This window comes from Heterodontus francisci, chromosome 19, assembly GCF_036365525.1.
Source record: "Heterodontus francisci isolate sHetFra1 chromosome 19, sHetFra1.hap1, whole genome shotgun sequence".
In the NCBI taxonomy this organism is placed as follows: domain Eukaryota; kingdom Metazoa; phylum Chordata; class Chondrichthyes; order Heterodontiformes; family Heterodontidae; genus Heterodontus; species Heterodontus francisci.
Genome location: NC_090389.1, coordinates 16001543 through 16026848, shown reverse-complemented (window position 1 = coordinate 16026848; position 25306 = coordinate 16001543). Strand labels below are relative to the sequence as shown.

Below are 25306 nucleotides of genomic sequence, written 5' to 3'. Positions count from 1 at the left end.
TGGGGAAGGAAGGACTGAAGGCATGCTCACTGCGGGTAAGGGTGGAGATTGTAGAGGGAGCTTTATTCTGCATATAATTGTGCTAAATACACCTGTGAGTGCTTGATGCCAACATTGACTGCCCAAAGTGAAAAGTGTTCCATTCTCCCATGAAAGCTGTTAGCCTTATGAGCAGAATGGTTCTCATTTAAAAACGCAGCGTTGGCTGATCACTGGGAAGCAGGTCAATTTTTGGAGTTACTGAATCTCACAATGTGAATGAGCTGACTGTGCAGCATTAAAATGACACCATTTGAACGATCTGCTCGGTTAAAAATCTTAAAGGCTAATTCAACTGCCTTGTTTCCTTAGACTTGGTAAGCATTCCAGTGACATCATTAACATATTCCTTTTTTAAAAAAAGTGAAGGTTTCATAAAAACGCAACAAAAAAATGTGATTAAGAATCACAAATGGATAGAATCCCCCTTTGTTCAATTAAATGGGGACAACAGTGTAGCACAAAAATCCAATAGCCTGAAGATGGTGCTAGGAGTTATTGTGTTGAAAACATTCTCTTTTCCCTTTTTAGGATTTCAGACCTCATTGAGAAGGAGACTGAGGAGTACCATAAGGCTGACCCTGATCCCTTCGATGATAGGCACCCTGGTAAGCTTGACCTCTCGCATTTAATAGCTACAGTCGCAACAACTGACCTTCCGGCCAAATCTGAATCGCATTATCTGAGAAGAGGCCTGCTATTGAATTATATAGCAATATTGCTGAAAACAGACATTTTTTTCAAAGCTTTTCGTCTTGCACTCATCAGGACAATCTGAAAGAATATCAATGTAAGGGAAAACAACAAATTTATATGGTATACTTAATTTGTTTAACAAGTCCCTGCGGCTATTTGCTACAGGCAAGGTAGAGACCGTACCCAACTAGCCCATGCTTGCAAAACTCAAAACGGTGTCCAACATCAGATGTGATTGTGCAGTTGAATAGCATTTGCTAAATAACCCTCAGTGTGCTAGGAATTACACTGACGACCAATTTAAGATTGTCATTCAGGTTTGCACTGTGGCACATTTGCGCGTACTGGAATCTACATATATTAAAGCACAGGGTCCTGTTCTTTGCAGACAAAAAGAACATGTACACACATTGCGCCTGTTTCAACTAAACAAAATGTGACAGTCATTCACTGGTTCATTCCTGAGGGCAATGCCTTGACCAATCAGTCAAGCTGCCTGGTTTAAATTTCAAACAAAGCTTGGCAGTTAACTGTCAGTCACCATAAACTGCTGCATTCTCCATGGCAACACTTCTACCCATCAGAGTCCACTTATCACCAGTCAGCGCGCACTCTTTCTCATACGGTATTAATTTGTTGCTTCCCCTTACATTAGTATTCTTGCGGATTGTCCTGATGTGTGCAAGACAAAAAGCTTCGACAAAATGTCTGTTTTCAGCAATACTCAATTTCTGTACTACCAAACGACAATATGTAGCAATAGTAGAGACCAACAAATCGGGAATGTATGCTAATGGCTTGTGTGTGATAATTCAGGGACCGGACCCAGCTGAACATTGCATGTGACAAGTCAGTAATCTACTCTGCCACTGGGGCAAATGTTGCAATTGGTGTCCTGTGAAATTTTTAGCTTAGAATTTGCCTGGAAATAGCAATAAAAGTGCCGAGAGTTCAGCTGCAGTGCCACCTTCTGAAACCAGTTAAAATATTGTTCCATTATTGTGGGCGTGACTGTTTAACTGGACAGAATTTCCTGTTCACTGGGTGTGCGCTTTCTCGGAAGAACACAGCGTGTTGGTCGTGTGTGATTTCTAGGGAGAGCACGGGGTTAGTGTGTAATTTCTAGGGGACTCCTACAAAACTCCATGTAGCTGATTGTACTACTGCCCCATTGTTTGAGTTGCACTTGACTATGGGTAGTAAACGTAACCCCAAAATTGAAGGAAGGAGGGAGAGAGAAAACTGGGAACTACAGGCCAATTAGTTGTAGGGAAAATGCTAGAATCTATTTGGGATGTGGTAACGGGGCACTTTAATAATGATTGGTCAGAGTCAACATGGATTTATAGAAAGGAAATAGTGTTTGACAAATCTTCGTTTTTTTTAAGGATGTAACTAGGAGCATAGGTGAGGGGGAAACCAGTGGATGTAATATATTTGGATTTTCAAAAAGCATTTGGTAAGGTGCCATCCAAGGTTTATAGCACCATCAGGACTCATGGGATTGTGGGTAATATAAGCATTGATTGAGGATTGGTTAATGGACAGAAAACAGTAGGATTAATTGGGTCAATTTGAGGTTGACTGGCTGTAACTAGTGGGGTGCCACAAAGATCAGTACTTGGGCCTCTGCTGCTTATCTATATCAATGCCTTAGATGAGGGGACCGCTTGTATCTAAGTTTGCCAACTGCAAAAAGTTAGGTGGGAAAGTAAACTGAAGAGGACACAAAGGAACTTAGACAAGTTAAGTGAGCAAGAATGTGGTGGATGGAATATAATGTGGAGAAGTGTGAGGTTACCCACTTTGGTAGGAAAAGTAGAAAGGCAGCATATTTTTTTTAAATGGTGAGAGACTGGAAAGTGTTGGTATTCAGATGGACCTGGGTATCTTTGTACATAAATTACATAAAGTTAACATGCAAGTCATACGAAAACATGCTAGGTTGAATGATTTTTTTTTAATCCATCGGCTGGAAACCTGAATATTAAATTGGTGGAGACGAATCACTCAAACCTTGCAAGCTTGAAACTCTGCCTGCTGACTGTGAGCACCAAGGCATATTTCCTGCTGCAGACTGTAGTGTTCAGTGGTTGAACTGAGCTGTGTTTGATTGTGTTAGTCTGTTCAACGATCACTGCTCACTTTGGTAAATTACTTAAGCTTGAGGCGGGAGCAACTGAGAGTAAAGAAGTTTCCGGAAAGAACAGAGATCCCCTTGGAAAAAAATCAGTTGCATTGCTGTCTCCCCGGAGAACCACTGAAGTAGCATCCATGTCTTCAAACCGGAAGCCTCAGGACCACCAAAAGAAAGTTGTACAACCACCAAATTCAGCCTGATGCCAGCCAAGTTACCAGCTGCCACAGACTGTATACTCTTTTTATTTCTCCGAACTGTAATTCGGCCAATCTATCCTTCCCCACTAGGTAACCTGTGTGTGTGTATAAGTTATTTTACTTAGATCGGTTTAAGTGCAATAAAGCTAACCTCTTAAACTCAAGAAAACCTGTCCGATTGGCTCCTCTTCTGATCACGGCACGTAAACAGTTAAACACTCATTGAATTGACAAGTATATCCACTTAAAGAAACTTCTTGTGGTCAAACAAGGCGAGGGAGAAGAGGGGAGCCCTTCGACCCCTCCTCACCTGATTGTAACAAATTTGGGGGCTCATCCAGGATCAAACCCAAAGACAAATGAAAAATTGGAAGCGGGAAACCAAATTGACCCCTAGCAATTTTTTTTTAAAAACTTTAATACAGGTTTTCTTGTGGTTTTCAGTGCTAGAATACTAAAATGTCCACATTCGAGGCCAGTACCTTCCTAGAACAGAGTGAAGTAACTTGGAACAGTTTAAAAGCCCTATCCGTTGAAGAGGGCATTTGGAGATAAATATCCAACTAAAAGCTAGGAAACCCAAAATCCTAAAACTTGTGGCCAACCATTTTGAAATTGAAACTGAAGGACTGGAGGCAGACATAGAATTTGTAACCAAAAAGCTAGCACTAGCCAAGTTACAGCTGGAATAGCGGAGACGAGAGCTGAATTTCAGGAACAGAAGGAGGAGAGAGAATCCCAGGAAAGGGAAAGAGCTTTCCAGAAGGAGAAGCGGGAAAGAGTTAAGGCAGCTTGAACTGAATAGAAAACCCAAAATACCCAATGGAAGACACCGCTACTGAGAACTACCCCTAACTCAGGACCAAGTGCTGAGCTCTTAAATTTCTTCCAGTTGATATCAAAGTTTGAGTGGAGCATTTTCCATCTCATTTGAAAAGCTTGCAAAACAGTTGAAGTGGCCAGCGGAGGGCTGGACTCTGCTACTGATAAACAGGAAAAGCATTTGAGGTTTATTCTGTATTGTCCGACAAGCGTTCATCAAACAGATGACCAAAAGTGCTATCCTAAACGCATGTGAGCTGGTACCGGTGGTGTACTGCCAAAAATTCCAAACTCTTCAAAAACGGCCTGAGCAAACTTCCATCACGTTTGAAAGGGTTAACCAACTCTCTTTCGACCGATGGATACGGGCACTTGAGAGAGCACACCTATGAAAACCTCACAGGTGATCCTTCTTGGAGTTCAAAAACTCGCTTCCCCTTTCCATAAAAACCCACGTGGAGGAATAAAAGGTTCCAGGAGCCAGGCAGGCAGCAATCCTAGCTGATTGATCTTGTCCACAAGCCCTTGCCCCAAAGGAAACCCTTCCCTTGTTACCTCCAAAAATCTGAAAAGGATAGGAGGATGAACAGCTATGGGCGAGAAGGGAAAGCTGGAAACGGGGCCCTCCTCAGGCCAAAAAGGAATGTGCTGAGAACAGGAGTGCTGTCCAAAAACCTGTGTGTTTCCATTGTAGCAAAGCAGGTCACCTTCGAGCTGATTGCTGAAAGTTACAGGGAAAACCTATGGGATTAGTCAGGGTACTCCAGACCAGTGCAGGAAAAAGGGGCCCTGATGGAAAGCACAGCAGACCAGGCTGTGGCTCTAACTGCTTCAGTAAGTCCCTGTAAACGTACCGCTGAGAGTGCGTGAGAACTTTATAGCATCCCTGATTGCTACCAGGATAAGTCTCTGGAGGAAATGTGACCCAATACCCCTCGAGTGAGGTGAGTAAGCCCATAGTCATACTTGGTGGCCCCTGTATCCCCTAATCCCTTCTGCTGGGAAAAGACATGACCTTTTCCCCCAGAGAGTGCATTGAATGCCAAAGTATTAATAAACTGTATTGGGGGAAAGTATATGCCCATACCTTTATATTGGGTGCACTCGGAGTGAGACCTCATTTCAGGACTGGTAACTCTGGGGATTGTCCCTAGTTTACCTGTGGAAGGGGCCGACCTACTCCTTGGTAATGACCTGGCGAGGGCAAAGGTGGTAGCTTCCCCAGTGGTCTTGGCGAGGCCGAACAAGGCCAAAGAGGCAGAGCAGGTCCCTGGCGTTTTCCCTGACTGTTTGGTCACTCGGTCCATGATCAAACAAGCTCTGTCCGAGAAGGCTGAACTGGCACTATAGACAGATGACCCTGCTGTCTGGTTATCCGAAACCACCTTCAGGAATTTAAAGGAACCAAAGAAAGTGTTAAGTAGGTCTTTCTTGGTCGAGGCTCAGCAAGACGACCCAGCGTTAAAGTTGGTACAGACCGCCCAAACTAAGCTGAAGCAGAGGGACTTCCAGGGTGCTACTATTTAAAGAATGAGGTGCTGATGAAGTGGAGACCTCCTCATAGACTAGCGGACGAAGAGTGAACAGTGGTCCACCAGGTAGTGGTGCCACTGAGGTATTGTAGGAAAATATTGAGAATAGCCCAGCAAATTCCAATGGCCGGTCATGTCGGTATCTGAAAACCCCAGGTCCACATAGAACAGCATTTTACTGGCCACAACTCCACAAGGATGTGGTGGAGTTCTGTAAAAACCTGCTACACATGCCAGGTTGTGGCAAAGCCCCAACCTACAATAAAATCTGCACCCCTAATTCCCATACTGGCTTTTGGGGAACCGTTCAGAGTGCTGGTGGATTGTGTGGAGCCTGCCGCAAACAAAAGGGGACTACCAGTATCTTACCATTGTGTATGTGGCTACCCAATTTCCAGAGGTCATCCCCCAAGAACTTTCTCTGCCAAGGTAGTGGTGGAATGGCTAACCCAATTCTTCTCCCAATATGGGCTGCCTGCCAAGATCCAGTTGGATCAGGGCACAAATTTTAAGTCTTGGGATCTTTCCAAAGATCATGGGTATACTGAGCATAACCCAGCTAAAGCCCTCTGCCTATCACCCCCAATCACAAGGGATTTGGAGCGGTACTACCAGACCCTAAAGAAAATGATCAGGGCATACTGCTATAAGTACCCCCAGGACTGGGACAAAGGCCTGGGATTTCTTCTGTTTGCGACCAGAGATTTGCCAAATGAGTCTGCTGACTTTAGTCCCTTTTGAATTAGTTTATGGACTCGGGGCGAGAGGTCCTCACTAATCAAGGAGAGGTTTTTGGGACACGGACGAGCTTTCCATGTTAGACTACATCTCCATGTTCTGTGAGCGGCTGACGAGCCTGTGCGGTGGCTCAGGAGCAACTTTTTTAAAAAAAACACCTATACATCTATGAAAAGGCAAGCAAATAAATGTGCCAATGCTAGAACATTCCAGCCTGGAGACCGTGTTAGTGCTACTACCAATACAGGGTGAACCGCTGAAAGCCTGGTTCAGTGACCTGTACGGAGTAGTAAAGAGGGTTAGTGAGGTGAATTATTTAATTGACACCCCAAATCATAGGAAAAAGCAAAGGTTGTGCCACATCAATATGTTAAAGTAGTATTACAACCAGGAGGTGGACAAACGAGCACAGTTATGGCCGTGTGAGATTGATAAGTGAGTGAGGATGAATATGTGTGTACAGTTTTTTATTTACAACCTCATAATGAAATGCTCCCGTTGTCGCATTTCATTTCGTGTGGTATGGAGGTATCATGAAGACGTGCTGGGCCAAATGATTTTTTTTCAATCTGCCGGCTGGAAACCTGAATATTAAATTGGTGGAGACAAACCACTCAAACTTTGCAAGCTTCAAACTCTGCCTGCTGACCGTGAGTACCGAGGCATATTCCTTGCTGCAGATTGTAGTGTTCTGTGTTTTAATTGATCTGTGTTTGATTGTGTTAGTCTGTTCACTGATCAATGCTCTCTGTGCTTAATTACTTAAGCCTGAGGGGGAGCTACTGAGAGTAGAGAAGTTTCCAGAAAACAGAGAACTGCCTTGAAAAAAATCAGTCATGTTGCTGCCTCCTGGAGAACCACCACATTAGCATCCTCATCTTCAAATCAGAAGCATCAGGGCCACAGAAGGAAAGTCACGATCCCACCATTTCCAGCTTGAAGCCAGCCAAGTCACCAACCTCCACAGACTGTGAACTCTAATTCGACCAATTTATCCTACCCCACTTTATCCTGTGTATTGTTTTACTTAGATTGATTTAAATACAATAAAGCTAAACACTCTCTTTGTTAAATTCAAGAAAACCTGTCCAGTTGGCTTTTTTATGATTGGTGTGTATGTTGTTAAGCATTCACTGAATTGGCAAGTATATCCACTTTAAAAAAAAACTGTAATAGTGAAACAAAGAGAGGGAAAAGAGGGGAGCACTTCAACCCCCTTCCTCACCTGATCATAAGGTGCAGTAAGCATTAGGAAAACAAATGGTATGTTAGCCGTTATAACAACAAAGTGGCTCCTGACAACGAAGAGCATGCGCAGAGTGATCGTGGACGTCATCAATGCATGTGAACATTTGCCAGCCTGCCAGTATGAATGCGCGCGTATGACAGCACCACGCGATGACGTCCTCACCCCTCAATAGCTGTCTCCATTCACCTGAACAATACCCAGCTCCCTCCCTCCCCCACCATCCCTGCTTCAATGGCCACTTCACCCTGTTCGATCGCTGCCACACCGCTGCCTTCCCTCAGCCACTCGCTCCAGCTGATCCCTTTCAGCCATTTGCTCCCGCCCTCGACGCTTTCTATTTACCCCTCCCCTGCAGCCGCTCGCTCCAAACCTCACCACTGCTCCGCGCGCACCCCCCCCCCCCCCCCCCCCCCCGCCCCCCAAAACTCCAGCTGCCAGCTCCAGGCCGCGCTGCTTCCCTCCTCTCGGCCACTCGCTCCTTACTCACTCTTCGTGGCCAGCCTTGCTGCTTCGGCACGACAGGGAACGATGGAGCGTGGGAGCAATTGGCCGAGAGGAGGGAAGTGATGCTACCTGGCACAAGTGGCTAGATGGGACGGGGAACGAGCGGGTGGAGTGCTGCGTGGAGGATACGATTGGCCAAGGGTGGGGGAGCAGTGGTGAGGTCTGGAGCGAGCGGCTGGTGGTGGGGGAGGGGGGGTGGGGGGAGGTGGAGTGGCGAGGCTGGAGTGAGTGGCTAAGGGAAGGCAGCGGGAATCATCAGAATGACGTGAAGAAATTGAGAGTATGGGAGAAAGTTCGCTAGAAATATAAAAACAGATACTAACAGTTTCTACAGGTATTTAAAAAGTAAAAGAGTAAGTATGCGGTCCTCTAGAGTGTGTTTGGGGAGTTAATAATGGAAAATGAGGAAATGGCAGAGGAACTGAACAGATCTTTTGCATCTGTAGAGGATAAAAATAACATCCCAAAAGTAATTGTCAATCAAGATTTGGGAGGGAAGAACTTAAAACAAATACCATCACTGAGAAATTTATTAGAACTAAAAGCTGACAAGTCTCCAGGTCCTGATGGACTTCATCCTAGGGTCTTAAAAGAAGTGGTTGTTGAGACCGTGGATGCATTGGTTTTAATTTTCCAGAATTCCCTAGATTCTGGAAAAGTCTCTTCAGATTGGAAAATAGCGAATGTAACTCAGTTATTCAAGAAATGAGAAAGACAGAAAGTGGGAAACTACAGGCCAGTCAGCTTAACATCTGTCATGGGGAAAATGCTGGAATCTATTATTAAGGAGGTTATAGCAGGTCATTTAGAAAATCTCAATATAATCAGGCAGAGTCAACAGGGTTTGTGAAAGGGAAATAGTGTTTGACTAATAGTTCTTTTAGGAAGTAACATGCAATGTGGATAAAGGTGAAATTGGATGTGGTGTACTTGGATTTCCAGAAGGCATTTGACAAGGTGCCACATCAAAGTTTACTGAACAAAATAAGAGCCCATGATATAGGCGGTAACATATTAGCATGGATAGGCGATTGGTTAGCTAACAGGAAACAGAGTAGACATAAATGGGTCGTTTTCAGGTTGACAAGCTGTAACTAGTGGAGTCCCATAGGGATCAGTGCTGGGGCCTCAATTATTGACAATCTATGTCGGTGACTTGGATGAAGGGACAGAATGTATGTTCAGTAAATTTGCTGATGGCACAAAGATAGGAGAGTAAGTTGTGAAGTGGACATGAGTCTGCAAAAGGATATAGATAGGTTAAGGGAGTGGGCAAAGATTTGGCAGATGGAGTATAATGTGGGAAAGTGTGAACTTGTCCACTTTGGCCAGAAGAATAGAAAAGCAACATATTATTTAAATGGGGAGAGATTGCAAAACTGAGATGCAGAGGGATCTGGGTGTCCTAGTAAACGAAACGCAAAATGTTAGTATGCAGGTACAGCAAGTGATTAAGAAGTCAAATGTAATGTTTCATTTATTGTAAGGGGAATGGAATATAAAAGTAGAGATGTTTTGCTACAGTTGTACAGGGAATTGGTGAGTATTGTGTACAGTTTTGGTCTCCTTATTTAAAGGGTAAAATTGCATTGGAGAAGGCTCACTCGACTGATTCCTGGGATGAAAGGGTTATCTTCTGAGGAAAGGTTGGACAGGTTGGGTCTTTATTCATTGGAGTTTAGAGGGATGAAAGGTGATCTTATTGAAACATATAAGATCCTGAGGGGACTTGACAGGGTGGATATTGAAAGGATGTTTTCCCCTTGTGGGAGAGATGAAAACGAGGGGGCACTGTTTAAAAATGTGCTCTCCCATTTAAGACAGATAAGAAATTTTTTTCTGAAGGTCATATGTCTGTGGAACACTCTTCCCCGGAGAGCCGTGGAGGCAGGGTCATTGAATGTTTTTAAGGTGGAGGTAGACCGAATATTGACTTAACAAGTGAGTCAAAGGGTATTGGGGTTAGGCAGGGAAGTGGAGTTGTGTCCACCAACTGATCAGCCATGATCTTATAGAATGGTGGTGCAGGCTCCAGGGGCTGAATAGCCTATTCCGCCTAGTTCGTATGTTAGTATGTAAGAATGAGAAGTGATCTAATTGAAAAATACAAAATTCTTAAGGAGCTTGACAAGGTAGATGCTGGGAGGATGTTTCCCCTGGCTGGCGTGTTTAGGACTAGGGTCACAGGCCATTTAAGGCTGAGAGTAGAAAGTTCTTCACTCAAGTGTTGAATCTTTGGTGTTCTCTACCAAGAAGGCTATGGATTTTCAGCCATTGAGTATATTCAAAACTGAGATCGATAGATTTTTGGGTACTAAGGAATTCAAGAGAGTTGGTGATAGTGTTGGAAGATGGAGTTAAGGTTGAAGGTCAGTTATGAGCATATTGAATGTTGGAGCTTGCAGGGGTGAGAGGCCTACCCTTCTGTTATGCATTCAGTGTTCTGAGGGATGGTGAACTGCGGTAAAACACCCAGCAGTACAATTAGAAATCTTGTGTGGAATATGTTAAGCAGTGATGCACTTGGAAGTGATGACTGAAGCCTGCATTTATAATCAAGTGACCCCAGGGCTGCTGGTTCTTGATATGTGGGCCTTGCCCAATTGGCTGCAAACTGAAAGTGAATCGAACAGGATTCACCTGGCCAAGACCCAATGTTTTGCAGGTTGCATTGATAGTGCTGTGATATAACTGAGATGCAGTTGTGGCCTAACCAATCTCTGCATTATTTTATACACGTATAGCTGCTCTGTTGCCATTAGTGCTTTGAAACACCACTCCTCTCCCTACTCTCTCAACGGGACTGAGTAATTGTACAGCTTTTGTAAAGGGTCAGCACAGACATGATGGACCGGTGGCCTCCTTCTGTGCTGTATCTTTGTATGAAAAGGAGACAATTCCACAGCTCCACAGACCCAGTACTTTGCAGAATTGCTTCAACTTGAAGGATTTTTACAATTTAAGAGGAAGGTGCAAGTTACTGAACTCTCTGGAAACATTGCAGACCAGTTAATGTAGGCATGCCTACATTAAACTTAACCCACCTTTCCCAAAGGGTGGCGCAGTGGTTAGCACCGCAGCCTCACAGCTCCAGCGACCCGGGTTCAAATCTGGGTACTGCCTGTGTGGAGTTTGCAAGTTCTCCCTGTGTCTGCGTGGGTTTCCTCCGGGTGCTCCGGTTTCCTCCCACATGCCAAAGACTTGCAGGGTGATGGGTTAATTGGCCATAATAAATTGCCCCTAGTATAGGTAGGTGGTGGGGAAATATAGGGACAGGTGGGGATGTGGTAGGAATATGGAATTAGGGTAGGATTAGTATAAGTGGGTGGTTGATGGTCGGCACAGACTCGGTGGGCCGAAGGGCCTGTTTCAGTGCTGTATCTCTAAACTAAATTGAAAGGAAGTCTTGATTGCTGGAATCTAATATGAAAAAAGTGCTAGTCTTTCTAATGTACAATTAATGTCTCTTTCAGGTCGAGCAGATCCAGAATGTAGACTGGGACATCTGTTAAAAATACTCTTCAAGAATGATGATTTTATGAATTCGGTAAGTATGTCTACTGCTAAGTAATTCAAGTGCAGCAAATAACAAGCTTAACAGACCAGGAAGAATCAAAAATGAGAAATGGCCATTTACTCCATCCCTCTTGTACCCTAACTCTTCCTTTGAAGCCCATCCCTTTTAAAATGATACAGCACAGAAGGAGGCCATTTGGCCCATTGTGCCTGTGCCAACTCTTTGGTAGAGCTATTCAGTTACTCCCATTTTCCTACTCTTCCCCACAGTCCTGTAACTTCCTTCCCCTCAAGTCTTTATTCAGTTCTCTTGAATGTTACTACTGAATCTGCTTCCACACCACCCTTTAATCCCTCTTGTACCCTAACTTGCCTATTGAAGCTTATCCCTTTTGTATGGATCTGTTCTAGGGTGCAGGTGGTTTATTCCTGTTGCCGAAACCAGAGTAAACAGATCCAAAGTAACCTTGTTCTATTATGCGGGCAGAAAGAATTTTTAAAATCATAGGACAAAAGGTCTTTTGGTCTTGGCGTTGAGGCGAAATCAATAGTAATTTGACTTCCTGTTCCTTTGAATTTGTAGTGGTGGGTAGTTCTGTGATTAAAAGGATTTGCAACTTTGCCTCAGTGGTAAGGAGCAGCAGATTGGTGTTGATAGGGACACCACTGTAATCTGTTAACAGCCATAGCGCTTGCCTGTAAGAGAAAATAATTGAGAAGTGTTTGACAGCTGAATGGACGTTTCAGTGCTTGAAGGGTAAAAGCCAGCAATTATCATGTGATGCTTTGGGTTATCAACACAGTGAAGGAAATGGATTTAGATCTGTGGTTTTTCTCCCATATGACTGAATTTCGCTCACCGGCTCATTGTTTTGAAAGGAGGAAGAAAACTCTTAAGACTCCTCGCTGTTTTCCTGCCCGACCAGTCTAGAGCAGCATTGACTGACTCAAGCACACCTGCACCCAGCTCGTACTGCTGGCAGTACAATGGCTTATATGGGGAGGCGTGATCAATGCTGAGAATGGATGTCTGTCTGGGACTGATAGTGCAGGTGAGAACCTGGGGATCATGAGAGTTTAATACAGTGATGAGCTTGTAGATTTTCAATGGAAGGATGAGGTAAACTGGGCCTCATGACTTTTTTTGATAGGGTGACATGGGGACGACTGTTTCTGGTTGTGGAGTAGTTGATGAGGGATTATCAATTTAAAATGATCCTTGAGTGAAGAGAGATTAGAAAAATTTTCTTTACGCAGAGTTTTTGGAGTGTAGTTGAAGCAGAGACCATTGCATCTTTTAAAGGAGAGGGGTAGCAGACATTTGAAGAGGAGGAGACAGGACTATGGGAGAAGAGTAGGACGTGGGGTTAATTTTAAATTATTCTTAAAGAACCATACAGACATGATGGCTGAAAGACCTTTTTATTCTGTAAACGCATGGCTCTATGTAGAATGCACATACATCAAGGAGTGACTCCATAAAAAGTAACTCCATAGAATGATTTCTGATTCACATCATTCTGGATGCTGATCTGGGAATACCCAGGCTGAGCAAAGTAAATAGTGGCTTAGTTCAATGCCTTCACCAATTCTCCAGGTTACTGTTTGGAACCACAGCCTATGCCATTGGTATGTCTGTGGGAATGAAATTTGTTGATGCAATTTTACATAGGAATTGCCAGAGGAAAACCGACCACTGTCTATCTGGTTCACCATCTACCATCCTAATAGTCATGAAGTTGTTGGCTAATCATTGCAGTCGATCTCAATCACTTAGTTTACAACAGGCCCAGACATAGGAGAAAAAGCCCTAGGTGTAGGAAGCTTTGAGAGTGATAGGACTAAAGTCACTTGTTCCTCCCAAACATGCTACACTTATCGCATGTTGGATCTCAAATTATTCATAAGGTGTCCCAAAATTTTTTCTTAAATCCATATAATTTTGTATTTAAATGAATCAGTACTACTTCAACTGTATCCATGGGGACTCTGTCCAATAGATTGATCACTCACTCACTGAAACAGTGGCCCTGATATTGACTGGAAGTGCGAGAAATTAAATTGGCCAAGGTGTCTGGCAAGGTTGGGGATGTAGAGGCCTGCTAGTTGGTGATTGGGAGATCTGAGGGTCAGGGTGCAGGGGGGGAGGTTGTCAATAGGGGTTCAGGGAGGCTGAAGGCTTCTTTGAGGGGTCTAGGAAAAAGCAATTCTGCTCTTCAGCCCAAAATGAGTGCTAAAAGAGCCACCTACCTTGGGGAGTCGGCAACTCCTGCCTTGGCTCAGCTGCCAGGAATCCCACAAGTCGAGCCTCCCCTCTGTTGCTGTTAAATTTAAATAGCAGCACCAGTGAAGCCATCAGGCCATGACTTTGGGATGTTAATTAGGCCCTCATCTGCCTATGTGGGAGTCACGTCCATGACCTGATTTCTGCACTTCAAAATTTCAAAGAGCAGGAATGGGGTTGGATTGCCCGAGCGTGATATTTTAAACCCCCCACCCCGGCTGTTGGGGAAGAGGGCTTTGGGGAGTTAAAATCGAGGCCAATGTTTCTGCAGATTAGTTTTGAACTTACCGGCTTTCAAATGCATGCATGTCCTCTGCTTCTACTGTTCTGGACTTGAGTCTACATTATCTAATCCCTTTACACATTTGAATTCTTTATGGGTTTGGCAGGAGCAAAAGAGGATTTTACAGAAAGTTCCGTCCTTAAGCTGCTGTGCCATCCATTTGTGAGCAGATAAATATACATTTGTTTGTTTTATTTTGTGTTTCGATTTTGTCTTTTTTCTTATTTCCTCTCTCCTGTACCCCTGGACAGTTGGTGAATACTTATGTGATGACCAGCAGAGATCCTTCAGTCAACACTTCAGCATGCCGTCTCTTGTTGGATATCATGCCAGGACTGGAAACTGCTGTTGTCTTTCAGGAGAAGGTAGGAAGAAGGATGCTAATGAGAGGGAGGGTGCTTGCGTATTGGGCTGTGCGCCAATGTGTAAAGTATTTATATTCATACACTAGCCTTGTAGTAGCTGACTTAAATGCTGGAAGGCACAGCATTCAGCTTCATGTACTGGATCAATTGAAGTACCCACATCTGTAGCAGTATTGATTGGCATCTTGGCCTATAAGACAGGATCAAACATTAGTCGTTTTCTTTACATCATTGAGAAATCTGGGCCCATAACAGAGGACATTGTCCAGGCTGCAGTAATGGTTAGATGCTACTAACCTGGAGATTTTAACAGGGAAGCAAGTAAGGGGTTCCACAGAGTGGGCTGGATTTTGTGGAGGCGGCAGGGGTTGGATTGCCCGATCGTAATATTTTAAACCCCTCCTGCTGTTGGGGGAAGTAGGCTTTGGGGAGTTAAAATCGAGGCCAATGTTTCTGCAGATTAGTTTTGAATTTACCACCTTTCAAATGCAGGCCATGTCCTCTGCTTCTGCTGTTCTGGATTTGAGTCTACATTATCTAGTCCCTTTACACATTTGAATTGTTTGAGGCTAAAAGGCAGGGGGTATCCCTGGATAGGCCTGTTTGGACGCCACCGCCACCAATGCGATCTTTCGCTCTTCTGACACTTAAATGTCCGGCACTGGGATCTCCATCCTTTTAAAGAGGGGATTCTGCCTCCAAGAGCTGCTGACCAATCAGGGGGCTGGCAGCTCAGTATCTGCAGCACCACTGGTAGCGGTGATCACTGCTGGTACTGCAGTGGCCTTGGACCCAGGTCCAGCGCTGGTCTCGCGGACCTTAGGTAAGTGAAGCGGGGTCACTGGGGCTAGTCTGATAAGCCCAGGGAAGGGGATCCGTGGAGGTTTTGCCAGTGGGGGTCCACTGTGGACCAGATTGCCCACAGAGGAGTTCCAGCGCCCCCACACCTGCAGGAGGGTGCCCCCTGCCTTCATTGGCTTTTGGGCGGGGAGGCTGTCGTCAGCCTATCCCACCCGCGACAAAATCGTTTGGCGATGGGGCGGCAATGGGTCCCCGCCACCTTTCATGATTCTGAGCCCACCCCTGCCTCTGACCCCATCTTGGAGAGGGGGCCCATAAAATCCTCTGTCTCTGGGAAAGCATAATTTGAAGTTGGGTTAGTCGGGGGGAGCAACAATATGACAAAATATCTCTGTCATTACTCCCAGAGCCCTTTCTAAGTCTCCCTGTACTAGTTCTACTGAGTTCATTATATATTTGATGCAGTTCAGGAGAATCTAGATTAAACAATAGGGAGAAAGGAATAGACAGTTATGCTGATATGGTTAGATGAGGGATGCAAGGAGATTCTTGTGGACCAGATTGGCCAATTTGCCTGTTTTCTATCCTGTACACTGGAACTCCTATCAAGAATCTTGTAATCCACTACTTTCTAATTATTAGAAAACATTTGGTGCTCAAGCGAACCAAATAACATTCATGTGATTTCTTTTGTTCAACCTCCCCACCACCGGCATGACGTTTAGTCTGGTCAAGCACTGCATGTTTTGTAAAAACAAAAGAAATGTAGTGTATTATGTGATTCTTGGTGGAAATTTTGTTTTAAAAAAAAAGTACTATAGGTCTGGCAAGCTTCTGTCTGAGGCCCTGCTGTCCTGCTGATGACTATCCACTGATGGAAATGGTGGATCTGTAAACTGTTGGATTGAGTTTAACTGTGATACCTTCCTTCTCCACCTCAAACCTACTACCAATATCCTGACACCACATAATATCTCAGCTCACGCATAACAAATGGCCCCTTGAGGAGTTGAAGAGAAATAGGAGTAGAAATCGATAATTTGGCCCTTCGAGCCTGCTCCGCCATTTAATAAGATCATGGCTGTTCTTCAACCTCAACTCCACCTTCCCACCCTATCCTCATTTTCTCTTAATTCCCTACATCAGAGAATTAATCCAACCATAACTTTCCCATTTAGGTAGCTAATTTTCAGTGTTAAGTTATTTCGTGATCTGTGAGGGTATTTACTGAATGAGGCTGCAGAGAATTCCCATCAATTGTTGCTGTGCATGTGCTCTCTTTAGGAGGGGATTGTTGAAAACTTATTCAAGTGGGCAAAAGAAAGTGATCAGCCACTGAGAACCTATGCTACTGGTCTCCTTGCTGGGGCCATGGAAAACCAGGACATTGCAGCCAACTACCGGGAGGAAAACTCGCAGATGGTAAGGAATATGATGCTGCTGTTTTAAGTTTCAGGGAACCCAGTGCTTGTGTTTCAGAATTCCCCCAAAAACTTAGCCAGTGGATTCACCATATTTGAGTTTTTGCTGATTTTCTCAGGAATTTAAAGTCTAATAAAAATTGGAAACTTGGGTTGGAGGGGCATTTGGTTCCATTGTGTTTGCCTCCGAACTTTCCCTTTTAAAAATTAATGATTACTGGGTGGTTGTTCGACAAATTGTAATTTGCAGGTCATTTATTAATCATACAGAGTGAACGTTCCTGTTATCCACCACTACTCAGCAGCACTGTGGTTTTATAAGCGCAAGTTTCTTTCTCCTTCTTTGTCAGGTCTCCTTGGGTAAGGCATCATTTCTCAGTTGGGAGTGCAGGTATTTCCTCACTCTCTGCCTCTGCTGTTCTTTGGGGAGGTTCTAGGATACAAGTAGATAGTCCTGACTATCAATGTAAACCTCCCTTCCTTCTTAACCACCCCCCCCCCCCCCCCCCCCCCAAAGTTGTTGGCCTCCACTGGGCATGTTCCCCTTAAATCAAGAATTCACCCCATGTATCTACATGTCCTCCTTTTTGCTGTGTAAAAATGTATGAATCATTCTGTAAGTTGCTGTCATATATCTTTCCAAGGACACTTGATGACAAAGTAAAGATTTACAGGTGCCCAAGGGAGAACATGTGTATCATTTCATGCAGGTTGAATACAAAGTGCACATTAGGTCTCTGAGTGCCTACAGTGTAATGGTATATCTGTGTGTGTTGGGGGTGGATGCGTGTATGTTTGGGGGGGTGGGGGTGGGGGCGTGTGTGTAGGATTAGTTCCAACGAGCTAAAAGGCTGCCACTTGTCCTTGGATTAAATAGAGGAGCATGGACCATTTTAGCAATTCAGCCCATTCAGTGTCTATCTGTCATATAGACAATTGCTGATCACCAATTGGATTCCAGCAGCAGCACTGTTAATGTCAATAGGTTGGTGTGGCCACCTCAAAGTGCAGAGGGTTGCCTCAAGCAATGGTTTCTTGTGTCCCCTCCGAAGCTGGCATAGGAAACTGCTAATATCATTTGCGGTAGCTGTTGAGGTTGGGGCAGTGGTGGGGAGTTCTGACCAGTTAATATATTTTTCTGCTTTGGATGCACAAGGGCCATCGCCAGCCATTGGAGAAAAAAAATGGAAGTTGCAACTTGTGCGAGACTTTCTCTATACCTCTCTGAAGCTCCAGCATCCACCCCTGAATGGAACTGATTTCACAACTAAACCTCCTTCCTTTACCCTAATCCTAATTCAAAACCTAATCCTAGCAATCTGGAGTGTTGGAATAGCAGACTGTACTATAGTTCAGGCTAGACTTTTCCACTTTTTCGCTGCTTACTAGATGGGCTTTTCAGTGAAATTAAAACAGACAATGCTGGAAATATTTAGCCAGTTGGGTAGCATCTGTGGAGAGAGAAGCTAAATTAATGTTTCAGGCCGATTTTGTCTTTCATCAGAACTGGAAGATGCTGGAGATGAGCAGCTTTTAAACAAGTACAATGGGAAATGGCTGTAGGGTAGTGGGCGGGAGTGATTAAATGAAAAATGATTGTCTAAGGTGCTAGAGGGTGATCATGAGACAAGTAAAGAGGAATTGTAAACAGGATATCAGAGGGGGAAGGAAAGCATGGAAAATCTGGCAAAGCAGAGAGGATTGCCATGGCACAGGACTGTGGCGAAAGAATGCCAGGTAGATCTCACCGGCCGTACACCAATGAACAATCCCCACCCCAAGCACTAGTATACACCACCTTCACTCCCATTGGCTCTGGTCCAGCCATATCTATTACAAGCATCTGTCTAAATGGTGAAAGAAGTGGTTGACATTTAAGATCAATGTTGAGGCTCGTAGGGTGTAAAATGCCTAGTGGAAAGAGGGGGTGCTGTTCCTTGAGTTTGCATTGTGCTTCGTTAGAACCGTGTAGGAGGCGCTAGGACAGAGAGGTTGGAGAAGGATGGAGAATTTAAGTCAAACATCTTTTTTCTTGGATGACCCCTGTGGTTGCTGTTCGGGAGAAAATCAGTCATTCAGGTCCTCAGTACAAATGCAAGTTCTTCTGATTCTAAGGTGATATTGACCACAGTGTGGAAATTGGTTTTAAAATGAACCCAGTTTATTTTCTGTATAGCTTACAAATTAGTTGGGTGCCTTGGTGCTCTTATTTATGTGCTGCATTAATGATCCATTTCTGGTTTGCTTGAAGGTGCCTGTAATGCTGCAGCGCTTGCGAGATTTGCAAATGCAGGATTTGGAAAATAACCAGAAGATGAAGTGGCAGAGCCCGCGGAGGCCACACTTCACACCACTGCTTCCTATGGACGAGGAGGCAGTGGACATGGACTACGGCGACACACCGAAAGCTGAGGATGGTGAGGACTGCGCTGACGATGTGTCCTTCCAGATGAATTCTTCGCATAAAACCAGCAACAGGATCAACTCCACTCTCAAGACCACAGAGAGCAAGGAAGGAGTGAAGAGGAAGGATGGACAAAGGACTGAGAGGGAGGATGTAAGGAGATCGACTCAACAAAGACACAGCTTTACCAACTTGGACCCTGAACGAATATGCAATGAACAGTCGAACAGCTGGTCAGAAATGTCACCTTGGGTGATTGGCAATAATTATAACCTTTTCCCTTTGACCTCTGCCATTGAGCAAAGATTAATTCTACAATACTTAACCCCCCTGGGGGAATATCAGGAGGTGAGTAACAAGACTGATTTTTTTAATTCATTCTTGAGCGTAGCAAGCATGACCCCCATTTATTACCCATCTCTAGTTGCCCTTGAGAAGGTTGCTGCATACAACTGAGTGGCTTGATAGGCCCTTTCAGAGGGCACTTAGGAGTCAACCACATTGATCTGGGACTGGAGTCACACGTAGATCAGATTGGGTTGGGACGGCAAGTTTCCTCTCCTAAAGGACATTAATGATCCATTTTGACAATCTGGCAAACTTCGTGGTCACTTTTACTAATAGTTTTTCAAATATATCTAGCCATTTAAAAAAAAAAGGTGAGTTAATATGCTCCAACTGCCATGTTGAGATTTGAACTTGTTCTCTGGATTATTGACCCAGGCCTCTAGATTACCAGTCCAGTAACCAAAGCATTATGCTACCACGTCATCATTTGTTTCATTAATGACCCTCTTTGTGAGGGATGATAATGATGTGGAGCACCTGATGTTGGCATCAAGTATTTCCAGGTCAAGTATAGAATGTTTAGATATAAAACAAAACACCCTTCTCCCCAAAAGTATGTCTCTACTCCAATCCCTGCTACCCTTGTGTGACACTTCTTCATTTCCCCATAGTAGCTATCCCATCCTGTTTGTCAGTGTGGGACAGTTTCCTTGCATTGCCACAGTGACTATTCATTGGCTGTAAAGCATTTTGGGGCGTCCTGAGGTTGTGAAAGATGCTATACAAATGCAATTCTTTCCTTTCTGTGCTGTGGACCCATGCCCACTTGACCTGGGTTGAGACCGACAAACTCATCCAGGTAGGGCTCTTGGAGCCAGCAGGTAGCAGAGCATTTAATCCCATCAGTCTATGCTGGATTCCAACAGTTAGGCCACTGACCCACTGCCCCTAAGGGGCAGATGTTCTGATGAGTGAGATTAGGCAGTTTTCTTTTGACTGCAGTCACTGTAGTATGTTTTTTTTGGGGGGGTGGGGTTTGGGTTGGTGACCAATGTCCCCATTAAAATGTGACTAAGAGATTATCAAAGTTTGAACCCTTCAAGATTACAGTGGTATGGTAAAGTGCTAGACTAGTTCTTCAAAGGTATCCTTGGGCCTTTGTGTAAAAAAAGGGTATATGTGGCCCTCCATAATCTTTCCAATGAAGTTATGTTTTCCTCTTGCCTGTGGTTGAACTCGTGTCTTTTTCCAAAAGAATTTTTTGCTTTGTTTGATTCTGGCCACCATGTTACATCAAGAGATGTTAGAGAATGCAGGAAGACCAACAAGAATGATTCCCATGTAGAAGGGAATAAGCCAGGTGGAAGGATCAGAGAAATTTGTACTGTACTTCCTTTCTAGACTGTATATCAATAACTCAACATTACTTCAAATTACTCAGAGCAATCGGCATAAATTTTTATTAATTACAACTAAATTTAAAACTTGTATTAGGAAGGGCATCTTAACTAGGAGTGATAAACGTTTGGAATAACTGATCAGGTGGGGAAGTAGAAATAGAAAAATCAAACTTTCAAAATGTTGATTGTTATAGTGGAGAAGCTGGAATACCAGAGGGATTGATTCTGATGGATTGATTGCCTTTTCTTATGTTGTGTATTGTGGCTTAGAATTTTAGTCAATATCCTGTGCTCAGTGTAAGTCGATGTTTTATAAGGACAGGAGTGCAAAACCATGTAATGCATAATATGATCGAAGTGGAGCTGTGATCTTTTAAGACAACTAAATCTAATAGTTTGGTCAGGGAACATTGCAAATTGTGAAGAGCAGGTCAAAAGCACCCTATCTTTTTCTTTTATGTTTTACATCTGCAATACATGCACAGATGCACTGTCTGTAATAAAAAAAATTGTAGACTATTACAAAACTCGTGTGGTACTATGATGTGTGCTCATCTTGTATTCACTGTTCTCAACTTTGATAAAAATAGGGGTACTGAAGGTGGCCTTATTTTCTAATTAATTTAATTTAAGTTTAAACTTTCTTTGGTTATCCATTCTGATCATAATCAGCACCTAGGAGTTTGAACAAAAATGGAAGGTGGCATTTTCCCAACAGGCAGTTGATGAGCATGAAATGAGCCAGAAATCCCAAAGTTCTGTAGTCTATGCCCAGTTAGTTGATCTTAGCCGTAGTTGATAGGGCTGCCAGAATTGGCTGAATCTTGGGGCTAGAAAGGGAAAATCAGCCAGGGATTCCACTTCTGTTCACATTCTAGTGACCCATGCTGTGTGCAAGTATGGCTGTCGGGTAAGCATTGGGCCTGGGCTCAACGTTGATCGCCTCAGTGGTATGAACAACCTGCTGCCATTTGCTACCTAGGATCACAGAAAAAGAATGGGCTCTTGAGTGAGGTACCAAGGCATGGCCAGTGCCTGGGAGTCCAGCAAGAGTTGACCTCTTCAGAGGATAGTTTGGTGTTCTTTTAAAAGAAAATGATTTGAGCTGTTGAGAATAAAGAAATCAGCAGATGGTGCATTACTGAAGTTCTGACGATAGACGCCACTGGTATATCAGGGAACTGAACATCATTGTTTCTCCTTTGCATGACCCAAGATTGGAGGTGAAAGTTGGACAGGCTCTGGATATGGGCTCCTATGTTTATTGGTTGAGACGTTGCAGAGTTTCTGTGCCAGTCTTAGTTCAGTTGCATGGGGGCTGTTTCATCATTCTGTTGGTGTGCTGGTTTGAAATCCACTTGATGGCACTTGGTGACCTTTGCAGACTTTCCTTCTAGTAACTCATTGTTTCTGATTTGTGCCAGTTGTTGGCTGTGTTCATGCAGCTCGGTGCTCGAGAACTGCTGATGTACTACATTGACCTGAAGCAAACTAATGATGTCCAGCTCACTTTCGAAGCACTTAAGGTATGAGAACATTGACCAAGTGTTGACTGATGCAGCATTCTGTTCCCTCTGTCCTTCTGCTGGTGTTGGCCATGAAAACCAGCCTAGTGCAGCTGTCAAGTAGCTTAATTAGTAATTGCCTGGTGCAGAACTGAGCCATGGAAACTAGGCAGGTCCCAGGCTCAATGTCTGATCGGAGGTACCACTGTCAGCTGCAGCACTTATAAGCTGGGAGGAGAAAAATCCAACATGGTTTTTGCTCCTGATATTGGGCAGTGACCCCTTCCAGAAAGTGCACCTGTATAGGCATCAGTGAGGACTGGATTAAGCTCAGATAAGATACTTCCATGGTAAAATAGCCTGCCAGTTCTCCCTGTCCAGGATGACAGTGTATGACATGAAAAAGAGACTCTTTTTCCAGCTGGTTTTTGTTCCACACAAGCCTTCTCCCACCCTCTTCCTCTCAACCTATCAGCATATTCTTTTCATTTCTCCCTTGTGTTTAGCCATTTCCCCTAAATGCAGCTATGCTATTCATCTCCTCTACCACTTGTAATAAGTTCCACATTCTCATCACTCTGGGTAAAGTAGTTTCTCCTGGTTTCCCTATTGGATTTATTAATGACTATTTTGTATTTATGGCCCCTAATTTTGGCCACCCGCCATAAGTGGTAATATCTTCTCTACTTCTACCTTATACTCAAAATTTAATTTCATAAAGACCTGTTAGGTTAACCCCCAGCCTGCTCTTCTCTAGAAAAAGGAGCCTAACCTGTTGAGTCTTTTCTGATAGCTATAACCTTTCTGTATCCTCCTTGGAAATTATTTTTGAACGTTCTGCAGTGCCTCTATTGTTTCCATAACATGAAGACCAGAGCTCTGCATGGTATTCTGTATCGTCTAACCATGGTTTGATGCAAGTTTAACATAACTTCTCCGTTTTACAATTCTTTCCCTTTAGAAATGCTTAGTTTGGTTTTTTTTGCCTTATTAACCTGTGTCGCTACTTCTAGTGATTTGTGTATCTGATTGCACAAGAAGGATGTCCAGTTGAGTGAGTTGAGAGAAGACAGCACTATGGAGCTGGGTCCAACTTGAGTTAACATCTTCAGGAGGGATGGGGAGAAAATTCAGGAATGGCCTGGTGTAGCCTAGCTCAGTAAGTTTGCTTGGCTAACCATTGATTTGAATTGTTAGTCACAGTCGTTTCTCTCAACCTGTTGCTTCCTCTGCACCAGGAAGGTCTCATGTTGCATCCTGTGCTAAATTAGCTAATCCCAGCCAGGTTGGTGGTAGGGCAATTACAGTTGGCCTCCGTGCCCTGGGCTAAGAATGGGAGGAGGAAATCAATCAGCGTTTCGCTTTTGATTGCACTTTTGACCTCTACTGGAATGTGTGCCTGGACAGGCATTGAGTGAAGTTAGCGTCAGACTTGGCTGCAATGTTTACACTATTTACACGTACTTGCGTGAGGTACCTGACAGCACGAACCAGTGCCTTCAGAAGAGGAAAACATGGTGGGGAAGAGGGATGAAGTGTTGCCATGGGGGATTGTTGTACTGATTTGTCAATTGTAATAGTCTTTGCTCAAAGCAGAATCCAATTTGGAAAGCAGTCACATTATTAGCAGTCTTTGTAGCACAAGCTGCGACATAAGCGTCATGGGGGAGCTTTGTCACTGCTACGATGCTTGTGAAATAAGCTAGCCATTGACACTACTGTTTCCAATGGATTTGTTTGACAGTTCTGTTTCCTCCTCTGCAGTATCTGGCCTCTCTGTTATTACACAAAAAATTTGCTGCAGAGTTTGTGGCCCACGATGGAGTTCAGAAGTTGCTGGAAATCCCCAGGCCCTCCATGGCTGCCACTGGTGTGTCCCTGTGTTTGTACTATTTGGCTTACAACCAGGATGCAATGGAACGGGTGAGTCTAGCACTGTGCTGGGAAGGGTTCTGAACTGCTCGGGTCTGCATTCTGTGTTGTAGAAGGATGAGCTTTTGGAATGTATCCTGACTGAACCATCACAGCTGATGGTGAATCCTCCTTGGGTACCTCGGCTACATGTTCCTTTTCTGGAGCCTGAAAATTACATCCTGAAGGAAACTTATCTCTGATAGGCTTATTCTCTATAAATTTCTCTCGTCCCACCATTGGAGGCTATACTTTCAGCATCTAGGTCCTATGCTCTTCAAATCCCTCCCTAAGCCCCCCCTCTGCATTTCTACCTCTCTAACATCCTTTAAGACACTCCCTAAAACCGAGATCTTTGACCAAGTTTTTCACCACCTGTCCTAACGTGTCTTAGATTTTGTGTGATAACTCTTCTGTGAAGTGCCTTAGAACATTCTACTATGTTAAAGGTGCAATATAAATGCAAGTTGTTGCATAGTTGTGGCTCAGTTTGTAACACTCTCCTCTAAATCACAAGGTTGTGGATCCAAATCCTACTCCAGGGACTTGATCACAAAATCTAGGCTGACGTTTTGGTGCAGTACTGAGGGAGTGCTGCACTGTTGGAGGGTGCCATCTTTCGGATAAATTGTTAAACTGAGGCCCTGTCTGTCGCCTCAAGCAGATGTGAATGATCCCCTGGCACTATTTGAAAAAGAGCAGAGCAGTTCTCCCTGGAGTCCTGGTCAGTGTTTATCCCTCAACCAACAGCTTAAAAAAAGGCTGGTTGTTATGAAATTACTGTTTGTGTACTCTTGCTGTGCTTAAATTGGCTGCTGCATTTCCTACATTACAACAGTGAATACACTTCAAAAGTGTTACATTGGCTGCAAAGTGCTTTGGAGTGTCCTAAGGCCATGAAAGGTGCTATATAAATGTGAGTCCGTTAAAATTTATTGCCCGTCCAGACAGATGATTCTTGTTCTTTTCCTTTCAGGTGTGCTTGTTGCCACAGTATGTACTGTCTGATGTCGTCAGCTACACCCTGTGGTTGCTGGAGTGCTCCCACGAGTCAGGCCGCTGTCACGCCACCATGTTTTTCTCCATCTCATTCGCCTTCCGCTCCATCCTGGAACTTTTTGATAAACAAGATGGCCTTCGACGAGTGGTTAACCTGGTATGGTTGGCGTGGTTTCTTTTTTACCACGTTTTAGGTTCATGCTGTAACTTGA

At 44.1% G+C, this 25306-nt stretch overlaps 1 protein-coding gene across 7 annotated transcripts in view; it reads left to right on the top strand.

The window, feature by feature from the left end:
• The window catches only part of LOC137379967 (DDB1- and CUL4-associated factor 1-like), a 134291-nt gene that overhangs the window by 35708 nt on the left and 73277 nt on the right, over nt 1-25306 (top strand). For all 7 annotated transcript variants that reach the window (XM_068051402.1, XM_068051404.1, XM_068051403.1 and 4 more), the window contains exons 3-10: nt 571-647; nt 11391-11464; nt 14252-14365; nt 16451-16588; nt 18839-19339; nt 22104-22205; nt 23949-24107; nt 25072-25251. In XM_068051402.1, coding sequence (XP_067907503.1) covers nt 571-647; nt 11391-11464; nt 14252-14365; nt 16451-16588; nt 18839-19339; nt 22104-22205; nt 23949-24107; nt 25072-25251 — 1345 coding nt within the window. The remainder of the gene's footprint in view (nt 1-570; nt 648-11390; nt 11465-14251; nt 14366-16450; nt 16589-18838; nt 19340-22103; nt 22206-23948; nt 24108-25071; nt 25252-25306) is intronic.